Source organism: Haliotis cracherodii, unplaced genomic scaffold (genome assembly GCF_022045235.1).
Source record: "Haliotis cracherodii isolate W230 unplaced genomic scaffold, xgHalCrac1.p SCAF_1, whole genome shotgun sequence".
Classification (NCBI taxonomy): domain Eukaryota; kingdom Metazoa; phylum Mollusca; class Gastropoda; order Lepetellida; family Haliotidae; genus Haliotis; species Haliotis cracherodii.
In genome coordinates, this window is record NW_027266264.1 from 60,973,073 (window position 1) to 60,994,371 (window position 21,299).

The window sequence follows — 21,299 nt, forward strand, 5'->3', positions numbered from 1 at the left end:
TCTCCATGCAAAATCCCAGGCACGTACTCACCCTTTACCCTTTACCCTTTACCCTTCACCCTTCATCCTTCACCCTACAGCCTACACCCTACACCCTACCATCTACTATTTACGAATATGAAATAGCTGCATTCTCGTTACTGTGATTACATTTCGACTTACGTGTAAATCTTAAAGTGAAATTTCATTCTCTTTCGGTTATTCTTTGAAAGAAACCCTCGCACTGACTTCAGGTATAAAGGGGCATAACTCTTGATGTACTCTACGCAGACATTAATTTAGCTTCTCAAGTTTGCCTTTAATCCGTACAAATATAACAGTGAGTGAGAAAGTGAGTGAGTGAGTGAGTGTGGTTTTACGCCGCTTTTAGCAATATTCCAGCAATATCACGGCGGGGGATACTAATATAACAACTGCTACAACTAATACTTCTGCTACTTAATGATACAGATGTAACATAATAACAGCAATGTATATATTTGACTTTTCTGTACATTTGATGGCAATGTGACTGAAAGGATTCAGATAAATATAGCAAATATGCGGACCTCTGTGATGATGATGATGATCATCATCATCATCATCATCATCATCATGGAAAGAGGGCGTCATGGAAAATGATTATTATAAATAGGCCCGTAGATAGCCTCATATTCATTAAGTATTGTGGCAAACGTAATTATTCTCGTCATGAATACAGATATTGGTGATCGATACACATACAGGTAGTGAAGTATTCAGCATGTCCCTTCCTTCATACTTTATACGGGTGGTGAAGAATTCAGCATGTCCCTTCCTTCATCCTATATACAGGTAGTGAAGTATTCAGCATGCCCCATTCCTTCATCCTACATACAGGTAGTGAAGTATTCAGCATGCCCCCTTCCTTCATCCTATATACAGGTTGTGAAGTATTCAGCATATCCCCTTCCTTCATCCTATATACAGGTAGTGAAGTATTCAGCATGCCCCCTTCCTTCATCCTATATACAGGTTGTGAAGTATTTAGTATGCCCCCTTACCTTCAAACTATATATGGAAAGTGAAGTAGCAATGATACCCCTCCTTCAACAGTTATACTGGTGGGGAAGTTGACACCTGTCATCCCGTGTCGCCAAATCGAATGCACCCCTGCGTACCTTTGTTAGGGGACTGGTTCACCCGTTGAAATGAGACTCCGCCATGTTTCTGTTGCGTTCACTGAGCAAACCCAAAGGAGGCAGTATTGGATACTCGCACAGGTAGGGTGAAATACTGATCTTATACATTCTACGGACACAGTTATATGTTATTCCGAAAGTATTATTATACAACGTTAATACATGTGTGTCTCTCACAAACAAACTATAACATATCACGTATTTCCACGGCCACGAGTTTAGTTTCTGATAGAATGAGCTTGGCTTGTTAATGTTCAGAATGTATAGTGAACATATTGGTATTTCGTATTCATGTCTAATGACGCAAAGCAAGAACGTCACATTCACAAGAGTTAGTTGCATAAACCATGAACGTTGGTTCCAGGAAGGGAAATTCGCTGATGAGGGAATGCTGTACTTAGATAATTCTTCTAAAAGTGATAATGAGGGAATGTTGTACTTAAATAATTCGCCCCAATCGTATTGTCTGCTGAATTATGACATTTTAATTATTAATTACTTTCTTTTATATGTGGGGGCAAATTGTAGCTTATATTGTAGGTTAAGGTTGTGGCATCATGTGTTAATGGGATTACAGTTCATGTGTTAGTGGTATTACATTCCACGTGTTTCGCCAGCTGAACACATACATATACACGTCTAAATTCTGCCACCAACGTACCCTGAAATCTAGGTATGCCATTTTGAGAAATCTGTTTTCTCCTTTAGACTCCTGATACCATTATCACCCATCCACCCCACCCCATCCCCCCCACCCCACCCCCCACCCCCCCCCCCCCCCCCCCCACCGCACACACACACCCACCCCCCCACCCCCATCACCCTCTGTTATAAATGGTCTGTCCCTTATCCCTTATGTTTTGCAAAACTTACAATCATGACTGGCGTTGTTGTAACATAATATAATGTTTGACTGGTTCACTGTAAAATAATTTTAATGTAACTATATTATATTTACAAGGATAGTTTTAACGTGCATATAGTGTTATGCATAATTGAAATCACCACACCCACGGATCACGTATCTCTGAATTGTCTTGACAACTGCCAAATGTACTTTAGAAGCGTTCACTCAGACGTGTGTCTGTAGCCCATATTTAGATTAGTTATTTGGTCTATATAACGTCATTGTATTTTTATCTTTCACAATTATTAAAGGCCACCAACGCATAATGCGATAGAAGAAACAGGGCCGCACCCACCAACCCTGTTGAACTCTCAAACAGTTAACTGGGTGTGGACGGAATGCTTCTTATTTACCTGCCTGAATGTATCAGTTCCCATCCACTGATTTCATGACTAACACCACTCATAGGGTCAACGTATATTCTGTTATGATAATACTATTGATATATATTGAATCGCTCTCAGAGCAGTTTAGTGTAAACATCAAGAGGTCGCTTTCATGGGGCGCGGGTATTCATTTTATTTTATGTCGCGGTTTGTCCTAAATAGACCTGTAGTTATATTGAAAATTGTGGACGAATATATGAATACGGTGTTTATGCCTCGACTGAGTACATAGAAGTTACCCCGAATACTTTATACGATGAACGAATTGTTTGCTCTTCTATGGGCTTCTACAATGCATAAATAACAATTAGCATTGTATATGGAGGCGAAATATATCACGTCCGTTGTGTACAATAATTGCATGTGTCTTCAAACATCATAACAACAAATCAAAACTAACATTGATATAGCGCTAAGCAATACAACACAGCAAGCACTCACAACACAAACACCATAACACAACACACATCGGAATTCCAGTAAATTGTCTAACCGAAGGTATTCAGTAAGGAGACATCATAACGCACAATAAAATGAAAGTGTGTCACTGATAGGTCAAAGGCCATAAACACACTGGGACCGGAGTACCCCACAGTGCAGTTAACACCAACTGACTACTGTTATCTCCATGCAAAGGCCCACAAGCGAATGTTAGCGTGACATTGTGCTTTTGTGAGACCCCTATATGATTCAGGGCAAGTTGAATAGAGCCTCAACATCTGATCAAGGAGGCGACATCATCGCCTGACAACCTGAAAACTACCGCTATCGTTTGTATTGTGACACAGAACATCACGACCGACACGTCTCGCTAGCCTTTATAGTGAGTGAGTGAGTTTGGTTTAACGCCGCTTTTAACATTATTCCAGTTATATCACGGCGTGTCAGCTTAATGTGGGAGGAAAGCCCGAAGTGATGCAGGTCTCAGACGTTTACCACTTCGGTGAAACCCACGATCACGGGTATGGTGCTGACAAACCTAGCCTTTATACATACGTACGCATCACATTTGCTTCACTGATGGCGAAGCTAAGTGTCTCTTTAAGTAAAAAATCAGCTTTCTGTATTTGTTTGTATCGGGTGTTAACTTTCAGCATGCAGATTTATTGAAAATTATTAGACAAACAAGTAAAAAATAACATAAGTGTAGGTAGTCCTGCTAAATGGAATAGTCATACACTCGCTCATGCGTTCTAAATAAAGACAAATATCTGAAACAGTATTGTCGTATCTGCAATAGAACTGAAGCGGCGTTAAGCTATATTCATTCACCCACCTACTGAAAACAAAACAGAAATTTTTCATATACTGTAAATCGTGAATGCGACCGCTGGTCCCAAGCCAAAAATGCGACTCAATATGAATGCGACACTCCGCTCCTCTCAAGCATCAGTGGATTTATGTCTAAAGAAAACATCCTCTACCAGGTCCACAAGAAAATCCTCACTTTAATCCAACCTTACATTAATTCAATCACACACCAAATAGCACCGCTTTTCAGCTGAGTAGAGTACTTTCGCTAAAACAATACATGCGCGCTGGCTCGTGTCGGCCTCGCAAAGAACAAAGGCACAGTGAGGCGTGTAGAACTCTTGTCTTGACCCAAGCAGTGACAATTCACAGGATGTTTGCATGACATTGTTTGTATACCTGTTACAAGTGCTGCCCAATAAACAGTGATGTGGAATACACCGTTGTTTGTTTTTAGCGTATGTCTAAGTTGGTATTTCTGCTATCCCAAATTTCTTATTGTTGATATAAACGCGATGTTTAATTATGCGAGCAATGACCACATTCGCATTTTATTCCAGCTCGCGTTAATTTCAGTAATTATCATGCGACACAAATTAAAGCTGTGATATTTTGGGCTCGAGTCCGCTTCTTATTATTTTTTTCCTCTAGCAAAACTGTGTAACTGAAACTGTAAAACAAAAATATTGATTTAAAACTGAGCAGAAACTAGTTGTAACCTATGTCTATTAGAATAGACAGGTATTTTTTTATACGCTGCAGTCAACTACTACTACTACTGGTAGTGCTCGTACCAGTGGTAGTACTAATACTAGTACTACTACACTATTTCCCTTTCTGCGAAACCCGGAGAGGGTTATCTCCCAAAACCCCTACATCCCATTTCCCCTACAACCCAGTTCCCCTACAATTAGTTAAAACAACACGCGGCATTTACCTGTCTGGCATTATGAACTCACCTAAAGGAGAGATTAAGGTCTGGAGTAGAGGTAGTAGAAATGAAAGGGGTAGAGCTTTAGGGGATAAGGGGACTTAAAGGAAAGTTTTTAAAAAAAAGAATTAATGTAAGTGTAATGAAAGATGCCTGTGAGACCGGGTTAGAACTGGTCTTCAGCAACCAATCGTAAGAGGAAACCAACGGGATTGGATGGACAGGCTCGCTGACTTGTTTATGTACCAGTTGCGTAGATCAATGTCACTCACTTGTTTGATTATTTACAGACCTCCGTCATATAGCTGAAGTATTGCTTAGTGCGGCGTTAAACAATGAAGACACTACCAATACTACCACCAGTATTAATACTACTTCTACCTTTGGCGCAACTAGCTTGATTTTAAGTGTAAGCAAACCATCTCCCACAAAATCCTAAAGTGCGTTACGATTCCGGTTTTTCAAGTTAGACAATAAATATCACATTGGACCATGTAGAGTTTAAATTAAAAATTTACTGCATAGATGGTAAATTGAGGTTAACTTATAAAACAAAATTCGCCTTTTTAGGTGTAAGACAATTATTCTTTTTAGTAGTTTCGCCCTTGTCTACTACCGTTACTAATATCACTACAACTGCTATTAAAATCACTACCACTACTATCTCCACCACTACCACTACTACTACTGTCACTCCTACTACTACTACTACTACTACTACCACGGCTGCTGCTGCTACTACGGTCATTACCTGTATCACCCCTCTACTACCGATTTTAAATTTGGCAAGTGTAGATCGCCTGAATTAAAACAAATTCAGACCTGAAATTAAGCATTGTTCTGGGCTCCATTTTAATTTTAAATATTTTTTTATGTTCAATTTACCTAGAATTATGTAAATGTATCTAACTGCAATTCTTGTTTTAACCAAGCCCGGGCTGGGGCATGGTCTTGACATTCTAGTAACAGAGGCATCGTGTACGCATGTGTCATTAAGTACTGATGTTGTTGCACCACATCGTTTCAAATCAAATAGACTTCAGTCTTATAACGCTTCTCCACCGAACGTCCTTCATGATTCACGTTACAGTCAAGTATCTCACCACAGCAGATTATTACCTATGATATGTAAACGGAGTGGACGTCAATCAACTGTGGTGGATAGTTTCGAGGTAAGAACGTTGGTTCGTCACGCTGAAGTCCCGGGTTCGATTCCCCACACTGGTGCGGCCAATTCTTAGGGTCCTTAACCGTAATACTGCTAGAATAATGCTAACAGCGGAGTAAAATCTTACTCTCCCTCAATATAAAAAAAAATGATTTGCTAAAAAAAGTGACTCTATCTCAGTTGGAGGTGAGATCGAATCATCCGCCTGACATGAAGCATTTCTGTAAGAAAGAAGACATCCTCCTAGTCGTAGAGTAGCAGTATGGCTGTTTTTACAGTAGAGGTACATTAATGTCATTGACGTTCATCTGTGCAAGAAGTGACAGGTGTAACTGGAGCTATATTCACAAAGTTTTTAGTTACACAGTGTCACCCTGTTAATATGTAGGCCACTGTGTACAATACAATAGTCCGGATTAACAAATGTCCGCACTGATGGGTACGGTGTTATAACATGTATGAAGACGTTCCTCGTAGTAGCTTGTTTCAATCCTCTCTATTAATATCTTTCACATTCCATGCCAAATTTAATTTCTTGAAAAAAAATTCACATAGAAAGAGAACCCACCAATTGATCGTGGTTTGCGACGTGACAAACGTCATACTTCATGGTGAGATGACTTCATCGTGAAGCAATAACACCTTTGTTGTGTTTTGAGAAAAGGCGTGCCGTCAAGTCGTCAATATGTCACCAAAAGGGAATACACACTTAACTCATAATGGATGAAGAATACGACGTCGTTAAGCCATTGACAACGAAAACACCAACCCCTCTATTTCATTGTTCACAAAACCACGCCCTTCGTTCAAATGTGCATACTTTCACGTACACCTTACGTTGCCATTATAATTACATTCATGCAGATATTGTATGGTGAATTTGAATTTGAACTTTAAGCTGTAGAAAAACACATGTTATTCCTTTTATGCCTACACATTATATACGATTGTATTTAAAAATATGTTTTACCATTTTAAAATCCTCAACGCTTGTCGTTCTGAATACAGGTGATAATAGAACTGGTATCTATACTAATATAATTTATGATGTGTTGTTGTATCCATTTATTGCCACATGGGTATATGTGGCAATGTGATGCTACCCTGCTTAAGTTCAATAACGTTTCACCCAAGTGGTTATAAATGGTACTATAAATATATTCACTGCTTACTCCTTGTATATTAAGGGACACAGGTGGCCCCGTCATCCAAGGCGCCGTAATTCGCCTATGAATCACCTATGATTCGAAACGTATAATTGTGGGTTCCAATCGCCGTTTGCCACGATTATGTGTATTGGTTGTCAGCACCATAGCCGCGCTCGTGGGTTTCTTCCAACTGGTAAACAACTGAGATGTGCATCAGTGCGGGCTTTCCTCTCACATTAAGCCGTGATATACATGTAACTGGAATACTGTTCAAAGCGACGTTAAATTCACTCACTCACTCACTCCTAGTATTTGATTTCACAACACAGGAGTATCTTGTGTCCCCTCTCCTGGCTGTGTGAACCGTTGTCAAAGGCGGCCTTTATAACTTGTTACAACGTCACGACTGGGGCGGAGCATATAGACTGTGTCCATGTAAGACGGGATACCGTTGACAAGACATCAATGATCAATTGTGACCCTTCGTCTTTGCCTGTACGTCCTCCTATTCGAATCAATAAATATGAAATTTACACAGAAATCTATTTGGTCAACGTTCACTGATAATGTTTACAGTTGATGTGCTAAAATTAAGTTCCATATCTCTGGTAAAGATTAAGTTTATTGTTCATGTAAAACATCATAAAAGTGGACTTTAAATAGTGATTATGGGTCAGATTGAAACACAAACGTGATGCTGTTTTTTTGGGACATCTTTTTTTCCTAAACATGTACCCCTGGATTTTGTTTCCGATCGATATCGTTGTTCAAAATGTACTCTCGATGCCTGTCTTTAAGTACCTGCATTTGGAGGTTAGCAATTACAGAAGAGATTGGTATATAGGCATTATTGTTTATGATTTGTGTCCAAACGGATATGTTGAGCTGTAATACTAAGCGCACACCAGCCCCCTTTTCTAATGGGTCTATCCGTAGCCATCAGCAGTGACTTAGAGAATAGCTGATAAGAAGTGGGTGAGTGAATTTGGTTTTACGCCGCTTTTAGCAATATTCCAGCAATATCACCGCGGGGGACACCAGAAATGGGCTTCACACATTGTACCCATGTCGGGATTTGAATCCGTGTCTTCGGCGTGACGAGCGAACGCTTTAACCACTAGGCTACCCGATCGACCTAGCTGATAAGAAACGATGAACGGCGGAGGTGATACCGTTACCGCAGCTAACTAGAAACGGTACCATCTGGATTTACGGGATGTCACTGTATATATTCCTTGTTTATTTTGCTGATTGTGTTTGTCTTTCCACAGACACAATGGTGAAGGGGACGTGGCCAACATGTGCCAAGAACACGCTCATTTTCTTCAACTTTCTGTTTCTGGTGAGTATATAACATTTCATAACAGAACATAACTTTCTTTACACTTTACACTCTTGCCGGAAGCATACGAGTGTTACAATACGTATAATTCAAGTTTATATGTTACAGGAAATATGTATAATCAGGGAATAACTGTACATGTATTCCCTGAAATTTTCACACACGATTGCGGAGGAGTAGACATTGGGTAGACTGGTTACAGAAATACAGAGACATTGAAGTTACCTAGATTACTTAAATTGTTTAAAAATACAATTGCACAAATTTAGTAAGATTTTTAAGTATAATAACTTTTTGGATTAAGAAGAGGGACCAGAATTCCATGATGTTTGGATGATGAGTGAAGTATCTACTGTGTTCGTTAATGAGAAAATATGTCAAATGTTACTTTACCTGGACGTGTGAAATTGAATTCAGTCTCATTATGGTCGGTGTGTCAATTAAAAGAACAGATCAGGTGTCCCCCATGGGCTATGATGTTGGAAGTCTCTCAACAGGAACTGCGCATGGTTGCAGGTGGCTGGTATGGCAGGCGCTGTGCTTGGTATTCTGACCCTTGTTGACAAACCGTTGCTGAACAATCTTGCAAACACAGACTCCAGCGGAACAACACAAGGGGTGATGACGAGTGGAGCTTATGCTATAATAGTCGGGAGCAGCATCATAGTTCTGTTCGCCATCTTTGGTTGCTGTGGGGCGTGCAGGGAGAGCAAGTGCCTTCTTGGAGTGGTAAGTCCGCACTAGTCGATACAATGAATAAACAATGCCATTTAGAAAGTGGTCAAATGTAATAAATGTTATATTTGGGATAACACTTTCTTAGTAAAGTATAGATTCTCGTATTTTTTTGGGTTGAGTCCCGTCCTGGATTCGAACCCACACTTGCCAGAGTGAGGCACCTAATCGCCAGCACACAAAGTCAGCGATCTAACCCACTCAGCCACCAAGCTTCTACAAAATGAAAGTCCGACAACTGGTAGTCTAGATCACGTACTTCAAATATAACATTTATTATAGTCGATATAAATTGCTCAGTGACATATTCAGTTCTTGGGGCACGAGAAGCGAAAATGAGAACCAATAGGCCACCCCACAGAACTATGTATATCTATGCAATAGTCAGTGGACAGTGTAATTTATCATCCTAAACTTGCTCCCACAGGAGGTATCGCTTGGGCGAGATCAATCGATATCTACATTGTAGATGTCACTGCAATTTAATTACATCACGTTTTGCAGAACATTGTGAGGTCATTGGTTACCATGACGTAACAGTCAAATGACATCACTAATGGCTCTGCTACTGAAGCTGTTAGCAGTACTTTTTTACACTTAAGACACGGCTACAAGCTGAAAACATTGGAAGAATGATGTATGATGATAAATAGAATCTCACTCTTGTGACTTTTGATATCAAATATATCAACACTCTTTGATAAAAGTGGAAAAAATTCGGCAAGTCTCGGAGGTTTTCCATTTTTATCAACTCATGTTGATATATTTGATATCACAAGACACAAGGGTGAGATTCTCTATCCAAATTTCAAATCTGAAAAAGAAATAATGATGTCATTGAGATTTCTTTTAATATATAAGATTTCAAGATCCTTTTGTTATTGAATCAAGATATTTCAAAGCATCAAAGTAGTCAAATAGCGATAACTATCCTTTATAGAAATCAAGACATAAATAATATATATTCATATTTTTAGACATAAAGAACAATTTGTTTTGACGTTACGTAACGTTTATGGTCTATGTTACCTTTAGAATATCATGTTTTCGTTTTAATATTGTGTAGTTTTAACACTGTCTGTTGTCTTTCAGTATATCGGTCTGCTGTCTCTCACCTTGATTGTGCAAATTGCAGCGGGAGCTCTGGCCGCTTACTTCAGAACACAGGTACATGGTCTCATTTCGCGTTTTGTCTGTTGGAGGGTTTGGGGGGTTGACTGAGTGAGTGGGACTTAATAACACCATTTTAAACACGGATATGGTGCTGAAAAAGATCCTGGGATTGGAACCACCCATCATAGCATCCTGATAGGTCTATGGGTCGCTACTCTTCACATCACATTGTGTCACTTCAGAAGACTAAGCCATTACTTCCCAGTAGGCTTATAGAAAGGAGATTACATGTTGTTTGAGGCTGGCTTTCAGGCTGATCATGAGAGTCCGATGAATGAACGGTTTACACACGATGTCTGCGATATTTCATGCATTGATTGTAGGTAGCTTGTGTTGCAGGCGGATAAGGAATTGGAGGGATGGCTATTGGAGCAGGTCAAAACTCAGTACGACGGCCGGGGGGATACCAAGTTACAGTTTGGGAAGGCGCTTGATTTCGCGATGATCGAGGTAAGGTCACAAAATTGAAAAATGGCCGACAATTATCCAACCAACTTAATACCCAGGTTAAAACAATTAATGTGACAGTCAATGCGTGTAGTACGGAAAGTGGTCCTAAACGCGATGACATACGTGGGCCCGAAATAGTCTTCTCAGATAATGATAACCAGGGTTTTACATTAACGTGGCTTTTCATGTATGCAGTGAAATACAATGGCTTTCGTCCGAATCTTACGGTGAAGACGGGAGACAGTTCCATTTTATTTCACTGAAGAGATGCATTACCACATTTATTATCCTGTTCACATATTATAACTGGGTGTCAGAATCACAGAAACAATATTACACCAATACCATTGCGCTTAAGGATCCCTCGTTATGGCCACACCAAAGCGCATTCACTATGAAATGAGTTGGGGCAGTTTCAACCATGAGTAGAACACCTTCCTACCATAACGGTGGTTGCTTGTATAAATCCAGTAAGTTCTGCTGAACCGTCTTTGTCAACGTAACAGCCTAACTCTCTTGCAGGCAGATACCGTCAAACGTCGATAACTCAAAGTCGTGTGAACCAACGAATGTATTCGGATAGTTCGAGAAAGGCGAAGTGCCGAGAGTAAACTGTAGCGTCGAGAAAGGTCTGCTTGGAAAAATAAAGTTGCATCGTCTTAAACGACGTAATAAAAATCGACTTGAGGAGATTTAATTGCATTCATTCCTGAGCTGGTGAAATTTAATTAAAGTGGAAACCCCGTTCACTTTCTTTAGTATGCAGAATGTGGAGTCCTCACACTACTTGGTTTACCAGCCATGTGTGGAGTTTGGACATTCAAAGGGACGTAACTGATATGTATAGGAGAAGATCCGTCAACTTGATATTCACTCGGTTCCGATCGTGTGATTTTTTCGATATCTACAAACCTCTTAGGTCAGGACTAAAGTTAGGATATCCCTCAGTCCATAACTTGTATTTTTCATATCCTGCAACGTACACAGCTGATTGTGTACGCCGCTTATAATGAATGTAATTTAGCAATTTAGGGACCATGAAATATTTCTTTATATGAAATATGAAACTGTGTGCCAAATCTTCACTGCAAAATAGTCATGATCCCTAACTTATTTTGTTCAGTATTTTTTCTGTCATCCGTTTCATTCAAAGTTGATGCGGAACGACATATGCCTATTCTATGTAAATTTAATTGTCTGAAGGCTATCCGTACTTACATTGTATTCTGTAAATGGGATTCCAACCGCAGTTAAATGTAACAGACGATGATAATGGATGAAGAAGATTATTTATGTTACTTTTACATAGCAGATAGTATAAGGTGATGTGAGGTGAAATGTGTCCTCCCATCTGTAAGAAAGAGTTGAGGTGAGGTGAGGTGAGGTGAAATGGGATTCAACGTCACTTCCAAGATTATTGCACTTATATAGCGACGTGCATGCACACGTGTGTGTGTGTGTGGCTGCTTGTGCTAGTCCGGACTGATGCCGATTTATAGTGCTGAGTCACTGAGATACCATGCCGCAGTTTAACTTGAATACCCCACTCAGACACAGTATACTGACTCCGAGCCGACCAGTCCTTGTTTTAGCCCCTTAATGCCGAGCGTCAGGCAGTGTAATAACAAGTACCATCTTTCAACGTCTTTTGGTATGACGTGGTCGGGGATCGAACCCCGGACCTTCCGCTCTCCGGGCGGACGCTCTACCACTAGACCACGGTCTTCTGTAAGAAAGAACACCACAAATAGTCCAATGTTTATTTACAGCAACTGAAATGACATGAGTCATATGTAGAAAAATTCAACCAATATCAGCACTACAATTATGACATATATACACATATAAAGTCAATTACAACACTTTCAATTCAAATAGACAAACATCAGAAGGGTCATATCAACACTAAAAATCTACTGTTTAATCTCAAATACTTTATATTTTCAGTCTTATAACTCATCAGATACAAGTGTACAACGTCTGTAATTCCTTTTCTGAGAGACCCTATAGTTAACTACGTTTCTTGAAACCCTTTAAACCGGTCAGCAATCCTAATTAGTAGAAGTTCTAATAAACCTACCCAGATTGGACTAGTCCAATACAGGAACAAGTTAATCCACTTTTCATTTTTAGTAGCTACCATGCCGCAGTTTAACATGAAAACCACGTTCAGACACTGTGCTGACTCGAGCCGACCAGTCCTCGTTTAAGCCCCTGAATGCCGAGCGCCAATCAGGGTAACAACAAGTACCATCGTTTCGAGATTTTTTTTGGTATGACGCGACCGGGGATTGAACCCCCGACATTGCGTTCTCCGGGCGGACGCTCTAGTATATATGGACGTTGTTAAGACACATACGTATAGCCGTCGTATACAGAGGCGTATACAGCTGCAGTGGATCGGGCGGTCAGCGTATCATGGGATCCCATCAACGTGGGACGAGAGTGATGATAATCTGCCACTTCTCTGTAAGGCCAGACTCGTTTATTTACACCTGCCGTCATACAGCTGGACTACTGATGCTGTGTAAAAAAGCAAACAAAAAGCAGTTATGAGACCACCTTATTACTAAGTTCAGTTGCAATGAGCACATGTCAATATTCTTGTCTTTTATTCAGTTTGACTGTTGTGGAATAAGCAACTACAGCGACTTTAAAACCATGGCTGAGAAGTGGACCGAGCGCGTCTCGAGAATCATCCCCATTGCCTGCTGCAAGCTGGACAAGCAGAAGTTCTACAGTATCAACGTGTTCATCGTGAACGAACTCACCTGCACCACCGAGCCCACCTATAACAACTCTAATATTGCAAGGGTAGGCTCTCCTGGGACGGGGCAACATTCCCGGTCGATATCATACTCAAATACGCTGAACCCAATGTTGCATAAGAGGGCCGACAAAAATATATAGTCCCAGAAAATGCTTGGTCCATGCTCATCACTATAAACAATGCAGTTCGTGTTCAGGGTCTTGACGTTATCAATATACAGAAACGCAATGTATTTTCTCGTCTATTATGATAACAAGAACGTCCTCACAAGTACTGAATGTAGCTCGGTGACTGTTGTTAACAAAACATTCTCCTCACTTCTCTGCAACTGATCATCTTCGCTTTGTTCCATTTCAGCCTTGTTACGACACAATTCGAGATCACTTACTGACGCAAGCCATGTACATCATTATCATCGCTTTTATAATTGTGGCTTTAGAGGTTAGTACAGCCCTATTCTTATTGGGACAGAGGTTAGTAGAGCTCTATTCTTATTGTCTTAGAAGTCAGTACAGGTTTGTTCCTTCTGTGTTAGAGGTCAGTACAACTTCGTCCATTCTGTGTAAGAGGTCAGTACGACTTTGCTCTTGGTGTATCAAAGTCAAAGGATGTTTGTTGTACAAAAGGCCTCTAGCCCATATACAACAAAGTGTTATACATACAAATAAAATAAACAGTGTACAACAAAGGGATATAAATATACACGACGGTCGTTCTTTAATTGGTTAATTAGAGGTCAACACAGCACGTTAAAGGTCCGTAAAAAGTGTAGTAAACACCGGAAATATAATTATTTAATTTCATAGAACTCATAGACCATCGCATGTAGCCTTTTGAAAATTCAAAATTGTGATATCTGTTTCCAGTCAAGAACTGAAATGCTATTTTCACATTGCAGATCCTGGGGATCGTATTCGCGTGCTGCCTGATCCGGACAATACGGGATGACAAGGTCTGAGGGATACATGCGTACTCATCTAGTTCCTGTTGATATCAACAAAATATATTTGCCTTCAACGTATTGTGTGATTAGTTAAAACACCGGCTCATCGCTATGGACGGTTTCCCGTTTGGATCAGTCTGCTTAATTATATAATAATTATCGACCAAAAAACTATTTCAGAAGATATTTTTCAGATGTATAGGTTTACAAATACGTGTAGTAATGTGTTGAAAGATACGCGGTTCTTCCTTCATTGAAAGAAAACACTCAACTTTTATACATGTTTCGGTTTCCATACAAAAACAGCCACCCAAATTCTATTTGTGCTGAGGGGGCACGGGTGGCCCAGTCGTCTAAGGCGCCGCGATTCGCTGTGCAGAGTTGCATCCTTTGGGCACGCCAGAAACCCATGATTGTGGGTTCGCCCTGATTATGTTTCTAGGTTTGTCAGCACCATACCCGTGCTCGTGGGTTTCACCGAAGTGGTCAACATCTGGGATCTGCATTACTTCGGGCTTTCCTCCCACATTAAGCTGACACGCCGTGATATAACTGGAATACTATTAAAAACGGCGTTAAACCCAACTCACTCACTATTTGTGCTGACTGTATGGATAGAGATATGTGGATGCACGATGAACCAACGCAACTTGTCGTCCTGTGATCGGAGTTAACTTGTTGCTGGACAGACAAAACTACCTGGTTTATGGATGGATAGAATTGTTTGCTGGGCGGATCGAGTGAATTGGTTGCTGTATGGACTGACCAAGTCAAAGTGAATAATCTGTTTGACCATGTAGTCTCAAGTAGGAAGATTGAAAACAACCACGGCCGAATTATGAAATGTTGACTTCTGGACATAGAAGAAGCCTGTTCGTCCAGTTATCGAATATTCATACATAAAAATGTTCTACCTTAAGTCTCCGAAAAGCCTTTTATCACTCTGAATGACCGACTCCTGCTCCGTAACACAGTTGTCATGCATATGCAGCTGTGGGGAGGGTTCTGCGATTTTACGACTGTTTCACCCTCTTCAAGCATGACAGAAAGTTCAGGTGTGTCCTGGTCTCTTTTACAGACACGACTAAGTGTGACAGAAACTCTCTCTATATATATATATTTACTTAAGATACCTTAGCAATTGACGTTTTCATAAAAAGAACTATTGACTCGGAGAGTTGTTTGTGAAACATTGACCATGAAACCACGCAGACAACGTGTGAGCCATTAAACTTTCAATTGGTCATGAAACCACACAGAGGCAACGTGTGAAACATTAAACTTTCAGTTGAACATGAAGCCACGCAGGTAACGCGTGAAACATTGAACTTTCAATTGATCATGAAACCACACAGACAACGTGTGAAACATTGAACTTTCAATTGATCATGAAACCACGCAGGCAACGTGTGAAACATTAAACTTTCAATTGATCATGAAACCACGCAGGCAACGTGTGAAACATTAAACTTTCAATTGATCATGAAACCAGCGGGCAACGTGAGACGCTATGTATGCCAGTCTCCCCACGTACGTTGTTACTGAGAAAAGATGTGTCTCTTATATGTACATAGTTGTTAAAGGAATAAACAATATTTGTACAGTTGCCTTATTGGGAGATATCATTTCTGTATGTTTAAGTCATAACTGTATGTATATTGCACTGAGAATTATAACATTGACATTTTTACTTTTGCCTTTTGATCACTTTGATATTAGTCCTACATGAGACCACACACAGACAGACAGACAGTGTATTTAATTCTCACATCATTACAATTGATATAAACATCATGATAAAAATACGCAGTTTTAAAAATGTAATGAGACACTCTTTACTGAGCGATAAGAGACTATTTAAAAATTAATGTACAGAAAATAGAGGCAAAGTAAATCTTTAAAAGTAATATGTTTAAAGTAAAAATAATGCAAAATACAAACGTTCCACGCGTGCGCACTTCGTTATTTACTGTCGAAGAGAGAGGATTTGCCAGCCGCCATTTTTCTACCATACCGAACGCTGTCGAATGTTTAAAGTACCAAACAGCGGTGGGTGTGGGGTGTGGGTGGGGGTGTGGGGTTGTTCAATTCAAATTGTAAATAAAAAACGGGGGGTGGCTAAAGGGGGGTGTTACGCCCCTTTTAGAAAATTTAAAGTTAGATTCGTCCTGTAAGTTCACAAAGTAGACACAGTTTATGGATAAAAACTACTATACTAATACAATACCCCATCCCCTCCAAAGATTCTAAACAGTCATATGCCTTCCAACAGTCCGAATGAATGATTGATCCCGGTTTAATCCATCTTTTAATAATTGGGATCAATGTTTCTTAGTTTCGTTTCTCAACAGCAGTGATGAACATCTTACTTAAAAGTTTAATTCTTTTCAATCTCAACAAACACCCAACCACCATCCACTCTCCTCCCCTTATGAAACTTTCTTTCCCCACATTTGGACTCATCTATCTCTACTTGTACCCGAGGTACCCCGATTGCCTCATTCTCTCCTTCCAAACTCTTCAAACAAACCACCCTGCAAAAAATGTACCAATCAACCAAAGTGAGAACTGAACCATGTTTTTGAACTGAACTTTAACAAAGTCTTCTCTGGACCTGTAAACCCAATAAAAAGTAATTTTCAAAATGTCAGGAATGGACAAATTGGAATTCACTGACATCTGATGATGACACCTCTTGTTGCTATACCGCTACACATACCCCTCATTCCTACTGCTGTCCCCCCTCCTGCTTATCACGCCATTCTCACACTTACAGCAAGGCCCTCCAAACAGACCAGTCACGCCTACGTCCTCTAACCAGTCCAAAAGTCTCCCCTTATCCCTGCACAATTCATACAAATCATCATACACAATCCTACTGTCAGACATTCGTGAAAAGTAATAAAAATTACTGCGACAAGTGACAAATTATGAAAGACTTACCAACCGTTAAAAGTACTACGAGCGTAGCACTTGGTGTTCGTAGTAACGAGCCCATATCAGGAATGTCACATGATCAGACACGTGACGTCTTACGTCATCTATGTCTCACCCACAAACAACACGAAGTCGACACCACGAGAATACGGCTTTTTCTATCGTAAAACTCCGTATTTGTCACGTCCAGCTCATTTATTGGGTCCTTTTGGCTCAAATACTGAACTACAGTCGAGCTTAAGGGAGTATTATGATGAGAACTGTGTAAAAAGAGTGATGCAGTCGGGGCCGGTGGAGTACATGCACTTTTTAAAAAGTGGTAGAGTCAGAACTGAGTAAAATGAGTGATGCATTAGGGCCCTTGGGAGTGCTGTGTAAAAAGAGTGATGCTGACGGGCCTGGAGGAGAACTTTGTTAAAACAGTGATGCATACGGGCCCGGAGGAGAACTGTGTAAAATGAGTGATGCGTTCGGGCCCGTGGGAGTGCTGTGTAAAAAGAGTGATGCAATTGGGCCTGGGGGAGAACTGTGTAAAAACAGTGATGCAATTGGGCCTGGGGGAGAACTGTGTAAAAATAGTGATGCAATTGGGCCTGGGGGAGAACTGTGTAAAAACAGTGATGCTGTCGGGCCTGGGGGAGAACTGTGTAAAAACAATGATGCAATCGGGCATGGAGGAGAACTGTGTAAAAACAATGATGCAATCGGGCATGGGGGAGAACTGTGTAAAAACAATGATGCAATTGGGCCCGGAGGAGAACTGTGTAAAATGAGTGATGAGTTCGGGCCCGTGGGAGTGCTGTGTAAAAACAGTGATGCAATTGGGCCTGGGGGAGAACTGTGTAAAAACAATGATGCAATCGGGCATGGAGGAGAACTGTGTAAAAGGAGTGTAAATCGTATAATCAATCTGGACCTGCCAATAGTGCGAAATCCTCACTTACACACAATGTTTACCCGCTAGTACAGAGATGATTGCCTGAAAAAAACATAATCATGCAGCCATATTTACTTCGTATAAAAGGAGCCTTATTGTGATAGCTCCCATGCTGCAATCTATTCCAGGCCATATCTTACCTGACATTGCCGAGTCATTCTACCGAGTGTTCACGCATACACAGAAAGTACTGGATGGGGCCCGACACAGGTGGACATCGACTACTGACTCTGGAGCAGGAATTACACCCGGCAAATGAGTGAATGATGTTTTTTGTTTAACGCCGTTACAAGATTTATTCAGCTAAATCACAGTTTTATGGGCAGAAAGTCTTGACGTTTACCACTTTGGGGAAACGCACGAGCACGGGTATGGTGCTGACAAACCTAGAATAATGATGGGATTCGAACCCACATCCTTCGGTTTTTGACTCGCCCCTGGAACTTCACATCTTTCTGCACAGCGTATTGTGGCGCCTGTAGCTATTGTGGGACCCTGTGCCTTAAACCCGGATAATACTCAATTCTGAAACGAAATATGGCGAGATGTCAATATATAACACAGTGACTGTTTTCTTCAGCCTCCAGTTTTCATTAGACCATTTGACCACAATATATTCGAAATGGGTCATCGAAATCGAAAGACGGACACAAAACCTAGTTAATGGATTCGCTTGATGCATGTACTTCACATAAATCTGATAGTTAGGGTGGGTTGGGGGTGGGATGAGTTGCGCGCGTTCGAACGTGTGTGTGCGCGCGTGTGACTGTATGTCTGTGTGTGCGTGTGTGTGTCTGTGTCTTTGTATGTGTGTGCGTGTCTGTGTCTGCATCTGTGTCTTTGTGCCTGACGATGGGGTTGGGGGTGATGGTATTGGATTTAAATATCCCTAACCATTCAATCTCCATAGTCGCAAGAAAGTGCATGTATTTCACGAGGCAATGAGTCGACAGTCTTGTTATGCTATTTTCATAGTAAACGTATACGTTAACAGTAAAAGTCGCCTCTACATGGTTGAGCTATCAGAAAGTTTTATGGCAGCCATATAGAGGACATTTCCAAATTTGATCAGTGACAAAAATTATGTACATATGACACTCGATGGACGTTACATTAATTCATAGCTACATTGACATGCATGTCTATTTCACCAGATTCGCTTCTTAATAGTTGCTAAACCTTTAAAAAAATATATAACAAAGTATATGTTGACAAACTGCAGTACATGTGACGTTTGTTTTTTTTCATTTTGCGTGTATTCAACTCGAATAATACGCATGTACGCACGCATTTCAACAATGGGTGTTTCCGGGTGAGAATATAGGTCCCTAGCAACGTACACTTGTCGTAAAATGCGACTAAATGGACTGGATGTTGAGACTCGACATGGTTGATAGCATGTGATCTGGTATCTCAATTGTGAGGATCGATCTTCAGATGATGTCAATCCCTGGATTCCCTGGTCCAGGCTCGACTGTTTACAGACCGCCATCATATAGCAAACACATATTTACGTACTTGGCTCTGAAAGAAGTGCACTCGAGTAAGCAGTCGAAGGGTGAGTGTGAACACTGTAAAGGGCGGATAACTCTGATTTATTTACATAATCAGTAAACTCGGGAAGGCACCCTAACAGTTACGTTCGGCATGTTCGACCCAGGTGTACAGTAAGTTCACATTGTAGTTTCTCTTATATAACAGTAACACTCTCCTCTGACCTGAGGTAGTTCGACCTCATATTAACTCTCTGCATGTGATATGAAGTTGACAGTAGCCGACACGCTATATGTAGCCTTCACCTGTCCACTTTCAGGACTGTCCGCATGTCAAACGTGACTTGCTATTTACTTCAGTTATTCAATCAAGCAAATATTATTCGCGTCCTAGACACACACGCCTCCACACTGCCGATACACAAGTGTAGTTTCATTATCCGTGAGTATGCCGACTGACTACTTGTGGTTACTGCTTAAGGGGAATATCAGATACGGTTGCAAGTCTTATATCGGGGACAGTTGACCTTTTGACCCTAATCGTGACACTTTGCAGAGATAACTGACTTGAACTGGAAGACAGCGTGACGAGGAAATTGTTACAGCTTTCAAATGGGGTATAGTCTCAAGTTCTTTATGTACCGTATGTAAACATGCATAGATTATGTCATGACGAAGATAACTGGGAGCATGGGACTGTACCGCGGTATGGCGAGATGGCCTACAGGGTCACTTGTGTTGTGTAACACTGGATTGTGGGACGGCCCTCAACCCGCAGAGCTTGGTACAGGAATAGGTTTCTAACTGTCTATCAACCTTGTTTCAGCATTAACTGTGGATATTCACGTGCTCAGTTCCATATTAAGATAAGAGATAGTTTTGAGAACACAGAATCCAGACATGCGCCATGACTGGAATCTTTTATATTTAACTAAAAGCCTCGGCAAATCTAGATCAAACTAAACCAAGTCTAGTTTCCTTGACATGAAAACAGCAGAAGAGGAAAGGTTGTTTTTAAGAAAAATATAATAATTATTTTAAAGAAATTTGTTCATTGACTAAGTTTTAGTCTAGATACATTGAGGAACGTAATGTACATATCTTTACTCAAGGACTTATTTAACTCCTTCCAAAAAAGTAGTGGTAGAGAGAGACCTAGAAGAAATGTGTTGTATTGCTAATGGAGAGATCGAGTGAGAATGCGTTGTGTAAATTATGACAGGGAGAGATCTATAGCTAGTAGTTATGTGTTGTATTGCTATAAAGGAGAGATCGAGTGGGAATGTGTTGTATTGCTATAAAGGAGAGATCGAGTGGGGATGTGTTGTATTGCTATAAAGGAGAGATCGAGTGGGAATGTGTTGTATTGCTATAAAGGAGAGACCGAGTGGGGATGTGTTGTATTGCTATAAAGGAGAGTTCGTGTGGGAATGTGTTGTATTGCTATAAAGGAGAGATCGAGTGGAGATGTGTTGTACGTATTGCTAGAAGGGAGAGATCGTGTGGGAATCTGTTGTATTGCTACAAGGGAGAGACCGAGTGGGGATGTGTTGTATTGCTATAAAGGA

At 40.6% G+C, this 21,299-nt stretch overlaps 1 protein-coding gene across 2 annotated transcripts; it reads left to right on the forward strand.

Moving 5' to 3' along the window:
* Positions 1-1,171: 1,171 nt before the first annotated feature.
* Positions 1,172-16,026, forward strand: LOC139466717 (tetraspanin-8-like). 2 transcript variants are annotated; one of them, XM_071248365.1, is made up of 8 exons: positions 1,172-1,241; positions 8,223-8,293; positions 8,810-9,022; positions 10,121-10,195; positions 10,541-10,651; positions 13,271-13,465; positions 13,779-13,862; positions 14,320-16,026. In XM_071248365.1, exons 2-8 carry the CDS (start codon positions 8,228-8,230, stop codon positions 14,377-14,379), a joined length of 804 nt encoding a protein of 267 aa, XP_071104466.1. In that variant the 5' UTR covers positions 1,172-1,241; positions 8,223-8,227; the 3' UTR covers positions 14,380-16,026. The 2 variants fall into 2 exon arrangements, with proteins under 2 accessions (XP_071104466.1, XP_071104475.1); XM_071248374.1 differs by lacking the exon at positions 13,779-13,862.
* The last annotated feature ends 5,273 nt before the right edge of the window (positions 16,027-21,299 follow it).

What these genes read in the sequence shown, in the direction of transcription:
- LOC139466717 (XM_071248365.1), top strand. Translation starts at nt 8,228, where the DNA reads ATGGTGAAGGGGACGTGGCCAACATGTGCCAAGAACACGCTCATTTTC. An exon ending in TCTTCAACTTTCTGTTTCTG is followed by an intron (nt 8,294 to 8,809) that starts GTGAGTATATAA and finishes GCATGGTTGCAG; the next exon opens with GTGGCTGGTATGGCAGGCGC. An exon ending in ACAACTCTAATATTGCAAGG is followed by an intron (nt 13,466 to 13,778) that starts GTAGGCTCTCCT and finishes GTTCCATTTCAG; the next exon opens with CCTTGTTACGACACAATTCG.